This window comes from Poecile atricapillus, chromosome 21, assembly GCF_030490865.1.
Source record: "Poecile atricapillus isolate bPoeAtr1 chromosome 21, bPoeAtr1.hap1, whole genome shotgun sequence".
NCBI lineage: Eukaryota > Metazoa > Chordata > Aves > Passeriformes > Paridae > Poecile > Poecile atricapillus.
The window spans coordinates 8587365-8604083 of NC_081269.1; the positions used below are offsets into that span (position 1 = coordinate 8587365).

General features: G+C 58.4%; 3 protein-coding genes and 1 non-coding gene across 6 annotated transcripts in view; 2 read left to right on the top strand and 2 right to left on the bottom strand.

Moving 5' to 3' along the window:
- Positions 1 to 1326: 1326 nt before the first annotated feature.
- DNAJC30 (DnaJ heat shock protein family (Hsp40) member C30) lies at positions 1327 to 3176 on the bottom strand. The gene has a single exon (XM_058854179.1). The coding sequence runs from the start codon at positions 3065 to 3067 to the stop codon at positions 2435 to 2437; it is 633 nt and encodes a 210-aa protein (XP_058710162.1). The 5' UTR covers positions 3068 to 3176; the 3' UTR covers positions 1327 to 2434.
- BUD23 (BUD23 rRNA methyltransferase and ribosome maturation factor) lies at positions 3127 to 8648 on the top strand. Its single transcript, XM_058854178.1, has 12 exons — positions 3127 to 3225; positions 3317 to 3354; positions 3633 to 3728; positions 3922 to 4004; positions 4085 to 4181; positions 5169 to 5265; positions 5631 to 5681; positions 6209 to 6294; positions 6499 to 6544; positions 7028 to 7086; positions 8047 to 8136; positions 8271 to 8648. Exons 1-12 carry the CDS (start codon positions 3178 to 3180, stop codon positions 8323 to 8325), a joined length of 846 nt encoding a protein of 281 aa, XP_058710161.1. The 5' UTR covers positions 3127 to 3177; the 3' UTR covers positions 8326 to 8648.
- LOC131587208 (small Cajal body-specific RNA 20) lies at positions 7489 to 7621 on the top strand. Its single transcript, XR_009279320.1, has one exon. It is a non-coding gene; the product is annotated as a small Cajal body-specific RNA 20 (non-coding RNA).
- Positions 8649 to 8926: 278 nt separating the features above from the next.
- The window catches only part of STX1A (syntaxin 1A), a 48299-nt gene continuing 40506 nt past the window's right edge, over positions 8927 to 16719 (bottom strand). The window contains exons 7-10 of one of the 3 annotated variants that reach the window (XR_009279259.1): positions 14681 to 14754; positions 14308 to 14445; positions 12686 to 12902; positions 8927 to 12065 (exon numbers count right to left, since the gene is read on the bottom strand). Coding sequence is in view for 1 of the 3 variants with exons in the window: in XM_058854177.1 (XP_058710160.1) it covers positions 11988 to 12065; positions 12686 to 12796; positions 14308 to 14445; positions 14681 to 14754 (401 nt within the window). In the remaining 2 variants the exon portion in view is untranslated. Of the gene's footprint in view, positions 12066 to 12685; positions 12903 to 13904; positions 14446 to 14680; positions 14755 to 16719 lie in introns of those variants that run through there. The other 2 variants (XM_058854177.1, XR_009279260.1) reach the window with 2 other exon arrangements.

Consider the following 16719-nt stretch of genomic DNA (forward strand, 5'->3'; position numbering starts at 1 on the left):
AAGGGAAATGTGGAGCCACAGAGTGAGGAAGTGAGGAGCAGGATTTGCTAAAGGCCACAGGGAATCACTCAGCTTTATCCTCTGCTGATCTTCCAGTCCTGTACAGCTCACAGTCCCTGCCACCTCACACTCCTGTCACCATCAGCCCCTGGCATCTACACAGGCTGTGCTCACCTGGCTAAAGGAAAGCAGCACAAAACCCAGTTGCTCCTGGCACCTCTCCATCAGGGAAACAACCTGGGAACAACAGGAATAGGATGACACTGTTGACACAAGGAGAAAAAGGGGCAGAACAGTGGTGTACTGGGAGCTGGTAGGCAGTCTGGGAATTTGGATCAGCTCCAGCCTCCTGAAATCCTTCCCAGAGCAGAGGAGCAGTCAGGCCTGACTAGGGAAAAGGTGACACTGGAGAGTTTTAGTGCACCCTCCTCTGTCCAGGCAGGTGAGTGCAGAGCACAGGGGATGTCACCAGTGCACAGCCACCCCTGGGTGTCAGGCAGCACGGAAAAGGACCTCCAGCAGCAGCAGGAGGCTGCTCCTCCTGGCCATGGTGGTCCAGAGGGGCCACCCTGCTCTGCTGACTGCAGGTTGGATGCTCACCCATCCCAGCAAGGGAAACACAACTCTCCTCCCTGCCCTCTTCTTCACTGGCTGAAGGATGTGAAACACCTGCCTGCCCCTCACCCGTTTTCCAGCAAGTGCAAGGAATATTTACCACCCAGCCCCACCAAAAGAAAGATGTGTCATTTTGTCAGCAGTTTACGGTTGGATGTCTTTAATCTTCAAGATACATCGTGGAGACATCTGAAGGGAAGAACCTGTAGCAGGAACTGCCCAAAACACCTGTTTGGGTGCAGCTAAACAACTGCTCCCTAGTGTCCACTGCTTCCCATGGATATTGCTAGCTTTTCCAGCCTGGAAAGTAATGTTTCCTGCCAAATTCTGCCAAAAAAAAAACCACCTTTGATCTTTTGAGTGATTTGGTTTACAGAATGAAGATGAGCATGAAAATGCATCAGCAAGTGCCAGAGCCACAAGTGCAGAGACTTTCCCTCTGCAGCCAGAGAACTCCTGTGTCTCCCACGCTGATGTTTCAGTGCTCTAATCCCAGGGACAGACTGGCAGCACTAAAGGGAGGATCCTGCAGAGATCACTCTGCCCCCAGGCTGAGTTCACTCCAAACATGCAGCTGGAAGTGGCACAAGGCTTTGGAGAGCAGGCAGAGAGCAATCCTGCACAGCCCGCAGACGTGGTGGTCCCTGCTGTGCCACCACCTCAGGCTCCCAACAAGATCACAGAAATCCAGACTGGAAAACACAGGGTATCCACTTTTAACATTCTTGTGCTGGGATGAAACACAAGCCAGGATCTGGGTTGTGAGGGAGCAAGGGTTGGGCTCCTGCTCACCCCTCTGACAGCAAACCCAGTCTTTGGCCACTGCCACAAAACTTCTCTCCCTCCAGGTAGCAGCAGCATGGCACGGGTGAACCTTCACCCAAGGAGAGAGAAAAAGTTTCTGGGAAACACAATCTTTAGTTCTTAGAACACTTCAGTATTTAAATAGGCAAATACACTTGTGCAAATGATGCTGAGATACTGTAAAACACAGAGAACAGCTCTGTGCTCACAGGTGCAACACGGCCAAAAGCCTCAGGGGGAGGGGGCTTGTGTAAAGTTCCTGGCAGGCCCTGGACAGGACAGAGCACTTGAGACACCAAGGTGCTTTAGCTGCACCTCCAGGCAATGTCACACACTCAGCAGGGCATGAGCCACCATGGGCTCGAGTTTCATGTTTCGAGTCTGAATCTAAGATTTCTATACCCGCCATTCTGAGGGGTCTGGACACCAAAAACTCCCCAGAGTGTGGAACATCAGAGGTGTGACAGCACAGAGGTGGCAGGTGTGGGATCAGCAGAGGCACACCTGAGCATGAGTGAGTGCAGCAGCCCCGAACACACACAGCACACACCAGCTCTGACAGCCTTTAATCTCTGCTGTGGCTCACAACAGGCTCCTGGGGCACACCGAGGTCACACAGCTGTGCCAAAGGTGGGGACACATCCCAGACCAGAGTCCAGGAGCTGTGTTTACTTGTCAGGCACTGTGTCTGCAGGTGGCACTGCTTGAGGGGGCACATGAAGAAAGAGCCGGCAGAGCTCCTGCAGCACCTCTGCAAGGTCATGCAAGGGGCACAGCAGAGCCCAGCCTGGCCTGTGGACCAGGGCACACAGAGGGTATCCAGAGGTCACATCCTGTGCCAGCCAGGGGCACCGAGTGTCTCAAGGTCACGCTGGCAGAGGGGCCGAAGAATCCTGCTGCTCACATACCATCCCTGAAGGTCACACTGGCAGAGTTAAATGTCACAGCCTGCACAGCAGATACAGGGTGTCAGCCACCCCCAGCGCCCTGGCGACACCGTGGAGCTGCCTGGGCATCACTTGAGGCCGTAGAGGACGACAACACTGAGGAAAAAGAGGAGCCCTACGGAGAAATCGGAGAGCGCCCTAAGCCGTCCGTGCGTGGCGGCCTCCTCCCGCCGGAGCCGCAGCTGCTCCCGCCGCGCCCGCAGGAGCTGCTCCCGCTGCAGCTGCTCCCCGTAGTGCGCGCGGTAGAAGGCGTCGAAGTCGAAGGGCGGCGGGGAGGGCCCCGTGCGGGCAGCGGGGGCGCGGGGCGGCGGCGGCGGGGCGGCGGCGGCGGGAGGGCGGCCCGAGGGCCGGGGCGCGTCGCGCAGCTCCTGGGCGCTCAGGAGCCCTCGGTCGTACTTGCGGCGCAGCGCGGCGCTGCCCAGCACCCGGTAAGCCTCGCTGACGGCGGCGAAGCGCGCGGCCGCGGCGGCGCTGCCGGCGTTGCGGTCGGGGTGGTACCGGAACGACTGCTCGTAGTACGCCGTCTTGATCTGCGCCGCCGTCGCCGTGGACGGGACACCCAGCACCTCGTAGAGGTCGGAGCGCGGCGGCGGGGCTCCGGCACGGCCGGTCTGCGCGGCTCGGGACGGCGGCGGGGCGCAGCCGGGCCGCGGGGCCGCGGGGAGGAGCCGCCGCAGCCGGCCCAGCAGCGCCGGCTCCATGGCGGCCTCAGCGCCCGCCCGCCGCCATGCTGCGGGAAGTGACGTAGCGGATACGTGGCCGGCGGAACGGTGACGCTGGTCGCCGGGCAGTGACGTAACGCAGGGGCAGCATGGCGGGCAGCGGCCGCCGGCCCGAGCACCGCGGGCCGCCCGAGCTGGTGAGCGGGGCGGGGAGGGGAACCGGGCTCCTCCGGGGCGGCTCCTCCGGGGCTGACCGGCCTCACCGCCCCCGCCACCCTCTCGTTTCAGTTCTATGACGCGGCCGAGGCGCGCAAGTACACCCACAAGTACGGCGGGAGCGGCGCGGCGGGGCCTGGCGTGAGGCGCGGTCCCGTCACGGGGCGGACACCGCGGGGACCCGCCGGGGATGGGGCTCGGTCCTGGCTCCTGCCGGGAGCGCTGGGGCCCTGCTTGAGGGCCGGGGGGTCCGGCCCCGCGTGTGGCGGGGCGGGTTGGAGGGTTCGGGACCGGATCCCGAGGAGGGGCGCTCGGGGCTCGCCGCGGGGCTCGGATCTGGCGGTGTGGGGCGATGCCGCCCATCGCCCGCGCTCTGCCTGTGCCTCAGCTCGCGGGTGGTGGAGATCCAGTCGCAGATGTCGGAGCGTGCTGTGGAGCTGCTGGGGCTGCCCGAGGACCGTGCGTGCCTCCTCCTGGACGTGGGGTGAGCGGGGCTCTGCCCGGTGCCGTGGCACATGGAGCATCAGGGGTGCACAGGGCAAGGGGGCTCCCACAGCACTAATGTCTCCTGTGGGCTGAAGAAGAGGAACAGGCTGCTGTAAAGTTGGGTGTATCTGGCCAGCAGCAGCCTCAGACCAGCCCCATCACCCCAGCACATTCCCCCTTCCTCCTTTCAGCTGCGGCTCAGGGCTGAGTGGGGATTACATCTCTGAGGAGGGTCACTACTGGATCGGCATGGACATCAGCCCTGCCATGCTGGGTGAGCACAGCCTCCCCTGGGACCCTCAGAGGCCCCAAAGGTGGGAGCTGATTGCCTGAGCTGTGCTCTGTTGTGTGCAGATGTGGCCGTGGAGCGGGAGGTGGAAGGAGATCTTCTCCTTGCAGATGTGGGTCACGGCATTCCCTTCAGGCCTGGCATGTTTGATGGCTGTATCAGGTGAGTCTGTGCATGGAGCTGAGCTCTCCTGATGCACCACAGAACAGCACAGTACACATGATGCACATCTGGTAAATCACTTTGCTCTGTGCACCTCGGCTCCATCACTCCAGGGCAAACCTCCAGGATTCTGGATGGTAGAAACAGCTCGTGACAGCTGTTTGCCAAGTGATGCTTGTCCTTTTGTGCTGGTGAGCTAGGAATATTATTGAAGAAAATAAAATAAAACTGGGGATATTGTCAGGATGGCTGAGACCTGCACCAAGGAGGAGAACAAAGTATGTGGCATTGCTTAGAAAAGTCTGTCCCTGGATCAAGGATTTGATGGTTGGTTTTGGGATGAAGGGGACAGAAGGATTTATCTGCTTAGAGAACAGTTGGGAAGAAGCTGGGAGCTGGTTTAGATTGTTCATTGGGAAAACCAGGCAGGGGACACAGCTTAGCTCTCTAATGCTCATCAGGAACTGTAATGATTGGACTAGGAGTAATGGGTTCAAGATGAAAGGGGGAAAATTTAGGTGGAATACACAGAAGAAATTCTTCCCTGTGAGGGTGGTGAGGCCCTGGCACAGATTTCCCAGAGCAGCTGTGGATGCACCAGGCCTGGAAGTGTCCAAGGCCAGGGCTTGGAGCAACCTGGGATAGTGGGAGGTGTTCCTGCCCATGGCAGGGGCTGGAACAAGCTGAGCTTCAAGGTCCCTTCCAACCCAAACCATTCTGTCATTCTGAAAGAGCAATTGGACTAAAAGGGATGCTTGGTGATGCTTTTGTCCTTTAACTGATGCATTGTGTTAAGTTTTGGCACAGTGAGTCTCCAGAGGGGTTTGTGTAACTGCAAAACAGAAGGCAAAGCAGCACAGAGGAAATTAAATAATTTCCCTCAGGCCCAGCACATGCCTAATGCAGGAATTCAGCTCAAAGGGAGGTGGCAAGCTTTGTGAAGGAACCAATAACTCTGTCCTGTGGGGGTCTTATTTTCCTTCTCAGCATTTCTGCAGTGCAGTGGCTCTGTAACGCTGACAAGAAATCACACAGCCCCCCCAAACGCCTCTACAGATTCTTCTCCACTCTTTACACTGCCCTGGTAAGTGCCACCCTCTACCAGCCAGGTCTCTGCTGCTTTTATGTCTTAGCTGGTGCTTTTTTAGCAAGATATTTCTTGGTTGGTTTAAGTGCTGCTATGAAGTGGGACTGGCAGGAGCACCCAGTGCTTACCTTCTTGCCTGGTGCTGCTTCTCACCAAGGTTGGACTTGGTGGTCTTTTCCAAACTTAACAATTCCGTGATTCTGTGCTACCTGGTGTTCCCCCTGTGCCTCACTGGCTGAGCAGCTCTCCTGGGAGCCTTGTCCTGGAGGTTTTGGGGGGGAGGCAGCTCCTGTCTGGGCTGGGGTGACCCAGAGGGGTTACCTGCACTGAGACAGGTGTGTGAGCAGCTTTATTTCCTGCAGGCCCGAGGATCCCGAGCTGTGCTGCAGTTGTACCCCGAGAACTCAGAGCAGGTACAGCCCATCAATCTCTTGGGAAGGGCTACAGGCAGAGAAATCATTCACTCTTTCGGGCTGTGAATGCATCATGTTCTTCCACATCAAGTCTGTGTCCCTGTTCTCCTGCTACTTGTAAAGCTCTTCAAGAGACAAAAAAGTAACCTGTAAGGAGGATACCTTGTCCAGTTTCTGTTGTTTCGTACATTGTCTTGGGCTGAGTCTTAAAATTAAAGTGGCAGGGCATGATGTGAATGTGGGTTTGAAGACACTTTAACTCAGGTCTGGAAAATCCAGCCCAGCATCCCTCTCCTGGAGTCCACTCTGCCAGCTCACCCAGGCTAGGTGAGGAGCAGGGAGAACCAACCCAGGCAGGGAATTGGTGTCTCTGGTACTGCAGAACCAGGAGACAGGTGCAGAGCTTAGCAGCAGCAGGAGGAGCAGTCTGTCCTGGGAATGCCCAGTCAGGTGTGGACCTTGGGCTTTCCTGGGGAATGACTGCTAATTAACCTTGCTAATTAACCTTGCACCTGCTGCTTTTCCAGCTGGAGCTCATCACAGCCCAAGCCATGAGAGCTGGATTTACAGGGGGAATGGTGGTTGATTACCCCAACAGCGCCAAAGCCAAGAAGTGAGTCCTGGATCCCTGTGTGTGTTTGGGGTGAAGCCTGGGTTGAGCAGTGATTTTTCTTTTTCTTTCTCCCATGTTTTTTTGTGTTTCCCCCTGAGCTGTTCTCTCTTCCATTATACAGTCCTGGTAAAGCTTAGATCTGACTCTGTTATAAGACTCACTTGCAGCATCCCATGTTCACGCTCCTTTTTCTTGTTCTTTCAGGTTCTTCCTCTGTCTCTTTGTTGGGACCTCTGGCACATTACCAAAGGTGAGGGTGTCCATGAGGCAGCAGAGCTGCTGTTCTGGTGCTGGATGATGTGGGAGAGCTGTGGGCAGTGTGGGAGCACTGTGAGTGCAGGTGTGACTTCATTGATACATTCTCTGCCAGTCACCAAGCCCTGCTCTCTTATAATCACAGACTGGTTTGGGTTGGAAGGGAGCTTAAAGCTCATCTTGTTCCACCCCTCTGCCATAGGTGGAGACAGCAGGTTGCTCCAAGCCCTGTCCAACCTGGGCTTGAACACTTACAGGGATGGTGCATCCACAGCTTCTCTGGGCAACCTGTGTCAGGGCCTCACCACCCCCACAGGGGAGAATTTCTTCCAATATCCATTTGGATACATGGAAGACCATTTTGTTCCTGCTCTGGTCCTTCCCCTTGCAGATCCCTGCATTCCTCTTTGTTTTGATGGGCTGACTAAAGCTGTGCTTGGTCCAGAGGAGAACACAACCTCCCAATTTTGCTTTCCAGGGCCTTGGTACCGAGTGTGCCAATGAAGAGCTGCACCAGGCAAAGTTCACCAATGAGAGGTATCGTGTGGGGGTGAGGCTGCAGGTTCTCCCCAACAAGCACTGGGGGGCTTTGAGGGCTGAGTTTCACTGGGGACCACACTGCTGCTGTGTGAGAAGCAATGGGAGGGGAAGGACAGGACTCACAGCAGCCCAGGAGAGAGCTGCTTTATCTTCCCAAGAGCCTGCTCACAGGGAACAAAACTAGTGAGTTCCCAGGGCTCTTCCACGGGGCTGTAGGTGCTTACCCTAGAGCTTTCTGTCCAGCACTGGGCTCTCCAGCTGAGGCCAGTGGTGTTGGAGAGGGAATGTTTACAGGGCTCATGGAGGCAGGCTGCTGTGCCTGAGTCCTGACATCTTCTTCCTCCTGCCCAAGTATTTGCTCAGCTCTGCTTCACTGTGGCCTGGGGATTTCTGCTGCTGGTCTCTTCCCACAGCAGTGGTGCAGGAAGGAGCCCCTCTTGCAGCCAGTGGGAGAGACAAAACAAAAAGCAGAGGAAAGTCGTCGTGGCTGCCAGGAGCCTGTGGCTGACATGTTTTCCTGCCTCTTACATTGCTGTTCTCTGCTCACTTAGTCTAAGGAGCAGAGCAGAGGAACTTAGTCTTGGAGGGCAGTAGCAGAGCTGGGAACTTTTTAGGAAGCCTGTCTGCCTTGTTTGGAGTAGAGCAGACAAGGGGAAGGTGGTGGTTTGTGCCTGAGCCTGTAATCCCCTGAGATCCCAGAGTGCAGCATGCTGCTGGTGTGGCATAGGGATGTTCACAGGTCAGGATCCCTCAGCTCTGAGCCAGGGCTAGAATCAGCCTCCCTCTCCAGTGTGTCTGGAGTTTGGACACTGCTCCAATGCAAGCCTCTTGCCCAGGGGTGGTGGGAGGGAAACTCACTGCTTTTGTGATCCAGTTCAGGGTGAAAATCCTCTAGGACAGAGAAATGTGCCCCCCGCACCTCAGCTCCTCTCCAGCTGCTGTCCACTTTCCCCACAGGACACGGTTCAGGAATGTCAAGGGCAAGTCTGTGAAGAAAAGCCGGGACTGGATCCTGGAGAAGAAGGAGCGTAGACGGCGCCAGGGCAAGTGAGTTCAGCTGAGTCCTGCCTCAGAGGCTGGACTGGCCTGCTGTCACCTGTCTAAACTGCCACAAACCTGCTCCCTTGGCCTGCCCAAGTGACCTGCAGGTGGTGCTGAGCTGTTCCCTGCTTTTCCCACAGGGAGGTGCGAGCAGACACGAAATACACGGGTCGGAAGCGCCGTCCTCACTTCTGAATGGCTCTGGGCACTGCTGGCATGGACAGTGGCATGTGGGTGCCTCCAGCAAGCCTCCTGTGGATGGCACAGGTGGCACCCCACGCCTGGGACTTGCTGGGACTGGTTATTGTGGCCCTCAAAAGTACAAACTGGCTCAGGTGCTGCCAAACAGCGCAGCTTCCAGCCCTGTTTCCCTGGTGAAGGTGCAGACAGTGCTCTGGCCACTTGGATATCTGCAGTGCCATCACTTACCCTTCCCGAGTGCAGTGAGCCAGCTGAGCTCCAGGTGAGCCAGGCCATGATATCCAGTTCCTCACTAAAGAGTCAGAGTTGGAAGTGTTTGCTGGTCTCCTGTGTCCTGCCCTTGGTGCTGGGAGTACTGAGGTAGGAGTATGGTGTCCTGCCAGCTTCCCCTCTGCCTGCAGAGGATCCACACTGTCAAGGTGTAGATCCATGAGGACAAAGTTGCTCCTGGCACAGATGTTATTCCAGTTACTCCTGTTGGTGCTTGGCACCAAGCCCATCCTGTTTGCTTTAGTCCTTCCACGGTGCTGGGGCTGACTGGACCCCCCATCACCTCTTCCCTTCCCTTGAAACAATGAGAGGTGCCACCCAGAGCTTTACAGTTACAAATGTTTATTCTACATAAAAATTCCACAAAATGGGAAGCTGTTTTGCACCCAAAGCCTTGGGAGAAGAAAGGAATGCTAGCAGGGAGGGAAAGAGGGGAAGGAGAAGAGAGGCAACATACAGTGTCATCCAGCCCAGTGAGACAGAGCAAGCCAGGGTCAAGATCCACATAGAAAACAAGGACACTTAGCTCACAGTACAGCAACAGTAGAACTCCACGGGGGGCTCGGAAAGCCTTCAAGTACATTAATTACAAAAAAAAAAAAAAACCAATCCCCAGTTCGAGTGCAAGCTGTGCGTGCCCCACACTGCTCATGGAATACTGCATCAACACGCTCCCGGCGTGGGGAGGGCGGGTGGCACTTGGAACAGAGGTGGTGGAACCCAAAGGACAAGCGGGTGCAGGTTGGGGGGGCTGGAAAGAAAAGGTGAAACGTCTTCCCAAAGCACAACCACACTTGGTGATTTGGTCTGTACATGCAACGACAGGTAGGTGAAAAGGAACTCAATGGGGCTTCCCGTAGTGCAGGGGTAATTATTGCACCAAAACACCCTCCCCTCACAGCGAGGACAGTGTGAGCCTGCCTGTGGGGCAGCTGTTCCTCATCTCCCTTGCTTTGGAGCCCAGCGCTGCTGCTGCCCACAGGATCCACCCAGCAAAGTGCCAGTGGCCCTGACTGGCCCCGTCCGACTGGTGCTGCTGTGGGGGCTGCTGGCAGTGGTGGTGCCAACAAGGAGCAAGGGCCAAGAATTCCCCCCAGTGCAGTTCCTGGCCTTGTGCCTTGACAGGGTGCCAGAGCCCTGATGTCAGGTGAGCTTGTGCCACTAAAGCCGCTGCCTGGAAGAAAAAGAAGTCACCTTGTGCTAGCAGTGGGCATGGCTGCAGGGCAGGAGCATGGCTGCAGGGCAGGAGCCTGGCAGGAGGGTTTTCCTGCCTGCCCAGTGTTATTGCTTCCTGGAGGGGCCCCGGGGCTCTTGCTGGCCTGGCAGAGCAAGCGTGGATGGCAGTGGCAGGGAGCTGCTGAGGGACAGAAGCATGGCTACTCCCTTTTCCTGCAGCCAGACGTGTCCCCCTGGAGCAGAGACCCTGCCCTTGCCTGCCTCCCACCCCTGCCTGCACGGTCCTGGTGCCCCAAGCCCTTCAGTGCACGCAGGCTGCAGTGCTGGAGCTCACGTGGCTCGGTGTGGGACTGTGAAAGAAGGGGGCTCTGCTCTGGGGTGTTCCCGTGGCTGCACCCTGAGGGGCTTGGGCTGGGCAGTGTGGGGAACCAGGCTGGACCCACTTCCCAAGGGCAGCTGCATGCAACAAGGGGCTGTAGGGGGGACCTCGGGTTACAGTGGCAGAGGAGAAGCCGTGTCAGGGCTGCTGCTGGGCAGGGCTGGCCCTGGGGGAGGCAGCACTCTGGGGCTGCAGCCACTGCCTTTCCCCTGCACCCAGGGGTACCACACACAGCCAGTGCCTGAGCCACAGCACCTGCCCTGGTGCTGGTGGGAGCTGGGAGGTGATGCTGCCCGAGGCTGGAACACTGGCTGCCATCCAGGGTCCCTTTTCTGCTACCAGCACCTGCCAGCCAGCCCCTGTCCCAGTGTGGCAGCGAGCCCAGCCTACCTTGGGACTCCTCTGTGGTGCTCTGGCATGTGCACAGGCCAGCCAGAGCCCTGGGGTCTCCAGAGGAAGGGGAGGGCAGAGCCCTGTCCCTAGCCTGAGGGAAACAGGCAATGACTCCCCTGAGCTGCCAATGGGCTTGGGCCCCACAGCAGCTGCATCTGTGTTGTGGGCACAGCACAGGACCCCCAGGTTGTCCCACAGCACCCCTCTGAGAGCAGGTGCCTCACTGGATGGCTGGGCAGAAGGGCAGGTGCCAGGAGCAGCAGGATGCCAGGAGGTGGCAAACAGGTGAACAGGCACTGGCCTGTTCACAACCAGACTGGGTACAGGAGGAGGAGGAAGGCTCCTCTTACTCGCCTGCAGGGGGCTGGATGCAGCAAGGGCTGCTCCTGGGACCACAACAGGAGAAAGCCCAGCTGCTTCTAACCCCCGGCCATGGGTGTGGAAAAGCAAGGCTGGAGCAGCCCTGCTTGCAGGTGGGTGCTGCCAGGGGCTGTGGACATCAGCAACAGCCCCAAACCCCGGCGGGCAGAGTCCTGGCCTGTGGGCAACAGGAGCCAGGACCACCGTGTGCCAGGGCTGAGAGCACTGCAATGAGGGTGTGCTGCAGCATGAGCAGCAAATTCACTGGCCTTAGACTATCTGTGCCATCCTGCCCTGTCAGGCCAGCAGCCAGGAGCAGCACTAACCCTCACGTGCCCTATTCCTGTCCCCAGGCAAGTGTGATGGCCCCAAGCAGCAGCCCCTTATTCCACAGTGCTCCATCAGGCACCCACCAGCTGCAGTGGCACATCCAGCCTTTGGCACCCTGCTGGGGTGAGGGCTCACGGAGGGAGGGGACAGCCCTGCCACCGGAGGAGTGGCAGGGATGGAGCCCCAGAGCCAGACACAGTCACTGGCCAGGCAGGGCTGGGCAGAGCACACCCCTGGGGAAGGGCCCCGAAGAGAAGCAGCCCGAGGGAAGGTGTTTGCAAGCACAGATGCGGCTGACAGACATGAGAGTTGGAGGTGATGGGCAAGCTGGGGAGGTTGACTGGGCACCGTACTCCCAAGGACCCCTAACACCCACCATCGGCCCCTCCTCCTCAGCTGTCACTAACACCGCCCATCACAGGATGAGCAGCAGTGCCCAAAGTCACTTGTGTCTCCCTCCTGGTCCCAGCCAGCCACCCAGCCTGGAGCAGTGATGAGAGCTTGGGTTTCCCCCCCAGGGTCCCCCTTGCGCCCATCACCATCGCTTGCCCCCCGCCTGCGCCCCGGGGCTGGAGCTCCCTCCACACAGACGCACCGCACCGCACACACAGCGTCACAAACAACCATGCATTAGAAACTGAAATGCTGCTGGGAGGCTCCGGGGCTGCGTGGGTTGCTCCAGTGTGGCTGCAGCCCCATGGCACGCGCGGCTCCATCCATCGCACACAAACAGTCCTGTGGGGTGAGTCTAGCCGAAAATGCCGCCGAAGGTGGAGGCGATGACGATGCCCAGGATCACACAGCAGATTATGATCATGATCTTCTTCTGCTCAGGTGTCCCAGCGGCCGCAGGGAGAGAGGGGAGAGGGGATGGTGAGTGTTGGGGCAGGATGGACCCAGGAGTTCAGAACAGCATTTCCTCCCGTTCCCCTTGCCCATGGTGGGCTCTGAGCAGCAGCTTGGGAGCCAGAAGGGCTCTGGCAGTCCTGGGCAGGAAGGGACACCCCTGCTCCTGCCCCAGGCTGACAGAGCTGGGCTGGTGGCCTTCAGGTCCCCAAGCTGATACAGGACCAGGTGTTGGGAGCAGGACAGACAGCTGGCACTGTGCTCAGAGTCTGAGCTGAACCATGGCCTTTCCCTATATTTGTTAGCAAGGGATGTGGCTCTCACAGCATGCCTGGTCCAGGGGTGACCTTGTCCCTTTTCCTCCCCCCAAGCAGCACCCCTGCCCTATGGCTCAGTGTCAGCTTTCACACAGTCTGTGCTGGGAGCTCTGCCTCAGCTGTGCAAGCCTGGGGACCTGGGCTGCTCCAGGGGCGTGGGGCACTGCAAAAGCTGTGCCAGGCTGCCTGGGGCAGGCAAGGTGCCAGCCGGGCCCTGTGCCTGGGAGGGAGGTGTCAGCAGTGCAGGCAGGGGCAGATGGGCCCAGCCAGAGCCGTGACTCACCCGTCTGGCTTTGCTCTGGTACTTCACCGCTTTTTTGGTGTCGGACACAGCCCGCTCCACATAGTCCACCGAGTGCTCCACGTTGTACTCGATGCGGTCAATCATTTCTCCCTGCAGGAGGAGGACACAGCCCACGCGCCCACGCGCACGCAGACGTGAGCTCCTTCCTGCTCTGCTGCTCCCTGGCTCCGAGTGGATGCTGCCCTGCCCAGCAGCCCTGCATGGAGAGAAGCACCATCAGCTGCCTGTGGGCACTGGGTGTTTCCTGGGCTGTTCTCACTGCATGCCCCATCCCAGAGGATCTCTCTGCACATCCCAGCAGGGAAACACGCAAGGGTGAGGGATAAGGGAGTTCCCAGCCCGCTCCTGGCGCTGACCTGTCCAATATCTCAGGTGACACCAAAGCCACAACAGGACCTACACCAGCACCACACACATGCTGCTGAAACAGTCGGCAGGGAGCAAGGACAGCACCAGTAGCACCATGAGGGCTGCTCACAAAACCATGCACGTGCAGGGACCAGGGACCACTGCTCTGATCTGCACTGAAGGTGGGAGGGTCTGGAGCAAGGCCAGACCCCTGCCCTGCTCTGACCCCGCTGCAGGGATAGGCTGGGAGGGGGTGCTCCTGTGGGTGTGGGGACTCGGGTTGGGGTGAGCTTCTCCAGCCTTGTTCACCTCCTTTGGCCCCATCCTGACTGGGCAGGGAAACAGCCATGTCCTGCAGCAGCTGGACAGAGGTGGCAGGAGTGGGAGGTTTGAAGCCCCGTGTCCTCCTGCATGGCATGGAGGGAATTGAGGCCACAGAGCCACGGGCTCACAGCCAGCAACTCTGCAGTGCCCGTTTCTCAACCTAATGCTGGAGAGCACAGGGAGGACAAACCTTGGGGCCCAGGGGTGCTGAGCACTGAGCCCCACCAACTGCTGCTGCTTCTTCCTTACCTGTGCCATGCCTGGGGCAGAGCAGAGCTCCCAGCCCTGCTGCCTGCCCAGCACCCCTCTATCTTCAGTGCCAGCAGCTTCTCACCCACAGGACAATGGTGCTGGCATTCCCCACATTCTGTCCCCCCTTGAAGACAGGACAGGCCACCAACCCCACCGTGCCCTGGTGACCCTTGCCGTCCTGCCCAGCCCAGCGGCACACGAGCAGCAGCCATGCAGGAGCAGCCATGCAGAGCAGAGCATGCAGCACCACGGGGCTCGGCCCGTGGGCCTTTACCTGCCACCGACGTCTCCTCGGGCCATGGCAGCATGGCAGGCAAGAAGGAGGGTCAGCAAAGACACAGGAGCACGTGCCTGGCTGAAGGGACTGGTGCCATGGCTGGAGCACAGCCGAGGGGGCACCCTGAGCTCACCCACCTGGGCCTGGTGCTCCAGGGAAGATGAAGAAACCTCCCCCTGCATGGCAGCCACCCACTGAACCTCCCACCCCACACACACAGCAGCCCAGCTCTGGGGTGCCAGGCAGGTGGCTCCAGCCCTGGGGAGCCATGATGTGGTTCTTCCTCTCAGCACCCACCCAGGCAGGGGAGCACTGCTCTTCAGTCTCGCCACCCACCACAGGGAGCCCCATCACCCTCCAACCCCTCCAGGGGAGCCCCTGGGCTGCACCATTTCCCCACCTGGCTCTCCACCAGCATGGCCATGTCCATGAACATGTCGTGCAGCTCTCGGATGCTGTTCTCCAGTTTGATGATCTCACTGTGCCGTGTCTCAATCTCATTCAGCGCCTGCTTGGTGATGTTTGAATCCATGATGATCTGCAGAGAAAATCAGGCCTGAGCACCATGCTCAGACCCAGCTCCGATGCTGGGACTGGGGGCACCAAGAGAGGGATGAGCAGGAGTTACAGAGCCCCTCCAACCACCCCCAGGCAGGTAGCTTGCAGCAGGATGCCAGCATTCAGACTGCTCTAACAGCATCCTCAGGCCAGAGCTGAGCCCCTGTCCCCCCTCCTCCCTGGGCTGTGCTCACTGCTCCTGAGGCAGGGCTTACCCCAGAGGAGAAGATGGCCGGGTTGCCGCTCTCCAGCATGTCCTCCAGCTCCTCGCTGGTGGTGGTCCTGCCAGCTGCAACCACACAACACAGGTCAGCCAAGAGCCCCCTGTCCCCACCACAGGTCCCACAGGGCTCTGCTGGCTCCGTGGTATTTTTCCCAGGAGTGGAACACAGCAAAGCTTTCAGCCCCAAGAGCCTACAGGGCAGTTTGAGGGGCTGCCCTCTGACAGCCTGGCTCTGACACCTCTCATTTTAAGCTGCCACTGGGAGCTCTGGCAAACATGAAGCTACTGAGGAGACTTCCTACCTCAAGGCACAGTCCTTGGCCCTGTAATGCCCAGCTGGACAGAGTGACCATCCCCATGGACCAGCTCCCAGGGGATGGGGCAGGAGCTGTTAGGTGTTAGGGTGTGGGGGAAGCTCCCAGGGAAGCTTCTGGTGCCACAGCTCAGTCCCAGAGCTCAGCTGATACTGGATGCCAGTTAGTCCAATTCTGCATGCAGATGGTCTATAAATAGGGAAGGTAGCTCAGGGCTGAAGGAGTCCAATGTGCCATGGCCAGATAAGGGCTCAGCTGGGCTCTCCAGGCTGGCAGCATCCCCTGGGCTGGCAGCATCCCTCAGGCTGCACCAGCACCTGCACAGCCACAGCTGGGGCTCACGCCGGACACGCTGAGGACAAGGCACCTTTCCAAGGCTGGGATCCTCTGCCTGAGCTGGCTTTTAAGCTCTTATTAGACATAAATCCATGCAATTCATGGAGAGATGGATAACGCTGTCCTGTCCACCTGTGTGTGAGGTAACAGGTAGGAGTGACTGGCCCACTTGGCTGTCACCCACCTCAGACAGGTCTGGCACTGCCCATGCTGGTGTCAGGATGAGAAGGATTCAGCTACAAAACCCTGCCCAGCATATCCCAAAGTGCCACCCACCTCCTTGTCCCTCAGCATCTGCACTCAAGATAAATCCCAGGTCATTCCTGAGACCAAAGTGCCACAGGAATCCTAAATAAGCTCTGGAGTGGCCCAGCTGCCACAGCAGCCCCCAGACTCTCTTGGCTCAGGGTGGGATACAACCACAGCTCATTGTTCTGCACAGCAGTTCACCTGGTCTGGCACAGCAGGGCCTGATGAAATCTCTAGTGCCCTCGGATACAGAAGATACTTTACCTTTGTCTCCTTGGTTTTGCACGTAACAAAACTGTCCCTAAAACCAAGCAGCATCTGTGCAGCACCTCCACAGCTTCAGCTGCACACCCACCATGGTGAGCAGCTCCTCCAAGCTCCAAATCCAACCTCTCTGGGAGCAAAACCTAAATACACTTCATCTCCTCAGAGATGCTCCTGGGTGGGCAGCGTGATGCTGATGGCTACTGAGGAACAAGCTCTGGCACACACAGACACAGCAGTGCCTACACAAGGACAAGGGAACAGATCCTGAGAGGCTGTGGGGTGCCCCAGGGGGTGGCTACAGCCCGGGGCACTGACTCTACATCACCAACTCTGCCACTGTCCTACTTGCAGAGCCAGATGTGGTGAGGATGGAGAAACTCGCTGGATGCTGGAGAGCCTGCCCAGAGCAGCTGAGAAGTTCCTGCTGTCATACTCTGAAAACCTGAGTGATTCACTGGCTTTGCTGTCAGAGCTCCCAGCACTTTCTATCTTTGGACTCCTCAGCACAAAACGAGAGCTGAGGGTGTTGTGGAGATCTGTGCAGGCGCCACATCCCAGCTCAGCTGCTCCAAGGAGTCTGTGCAGGAGCCCCTGGAGCAGCTGGGGCTGAAGGCACTGGCTGGGACAGCCCAGGCCAAGCAGAGCCCCTTTCCAGGCAGCACTGCAGGTAAAACATCTGTAAGCTGCTCCTTTTGATCAGTCTTTTTGCCAGGAAATATTCTCCACTGTCCTGATGGGGGAATCCAGCCTTGGCAAAGGGCTGTGCTCTGTCCCTCCCCAGCACAGCCCCATCCCAACCCTGCACCTCTTGTGTAGCAATGAGAAATGCACTCATCTGCCACACTCCTCCACACCTCCATCCTGA

Bases quoted from the DNA above. Each gene is read 5' to 3' on its own strand.
- BUD23 (XM_058854178.1), top strand. From the start codon at position 3,178: ATGGCGGGCAGCGGCCGCCGGCCCGAGCACCGCGGGCCGCCCGAGCTG. The intron at 4,005-4,084 runs GTGAGCACAGCC...TGTTGTGTGCAG, and splicing joins CATCAGCCCTGCCATGCTGG to ATGTGGCCGTGGAGCGGGAG. The intron at 7,087-8,046 runs GTATCGTGTGGG...CTTTCCCCACAG, and splicing joins GCAAAGTTCACCAATGAGAG to GACACGGTTCAGGAATGTCA.
- DNAJC30 (XM_058854179.1), bottom strand. From the start codon at position 3,067: ATGGAGCCGGCGCTGCTGGGCCGGCTGCGGCGGCTCCTCCCCGCGGCC.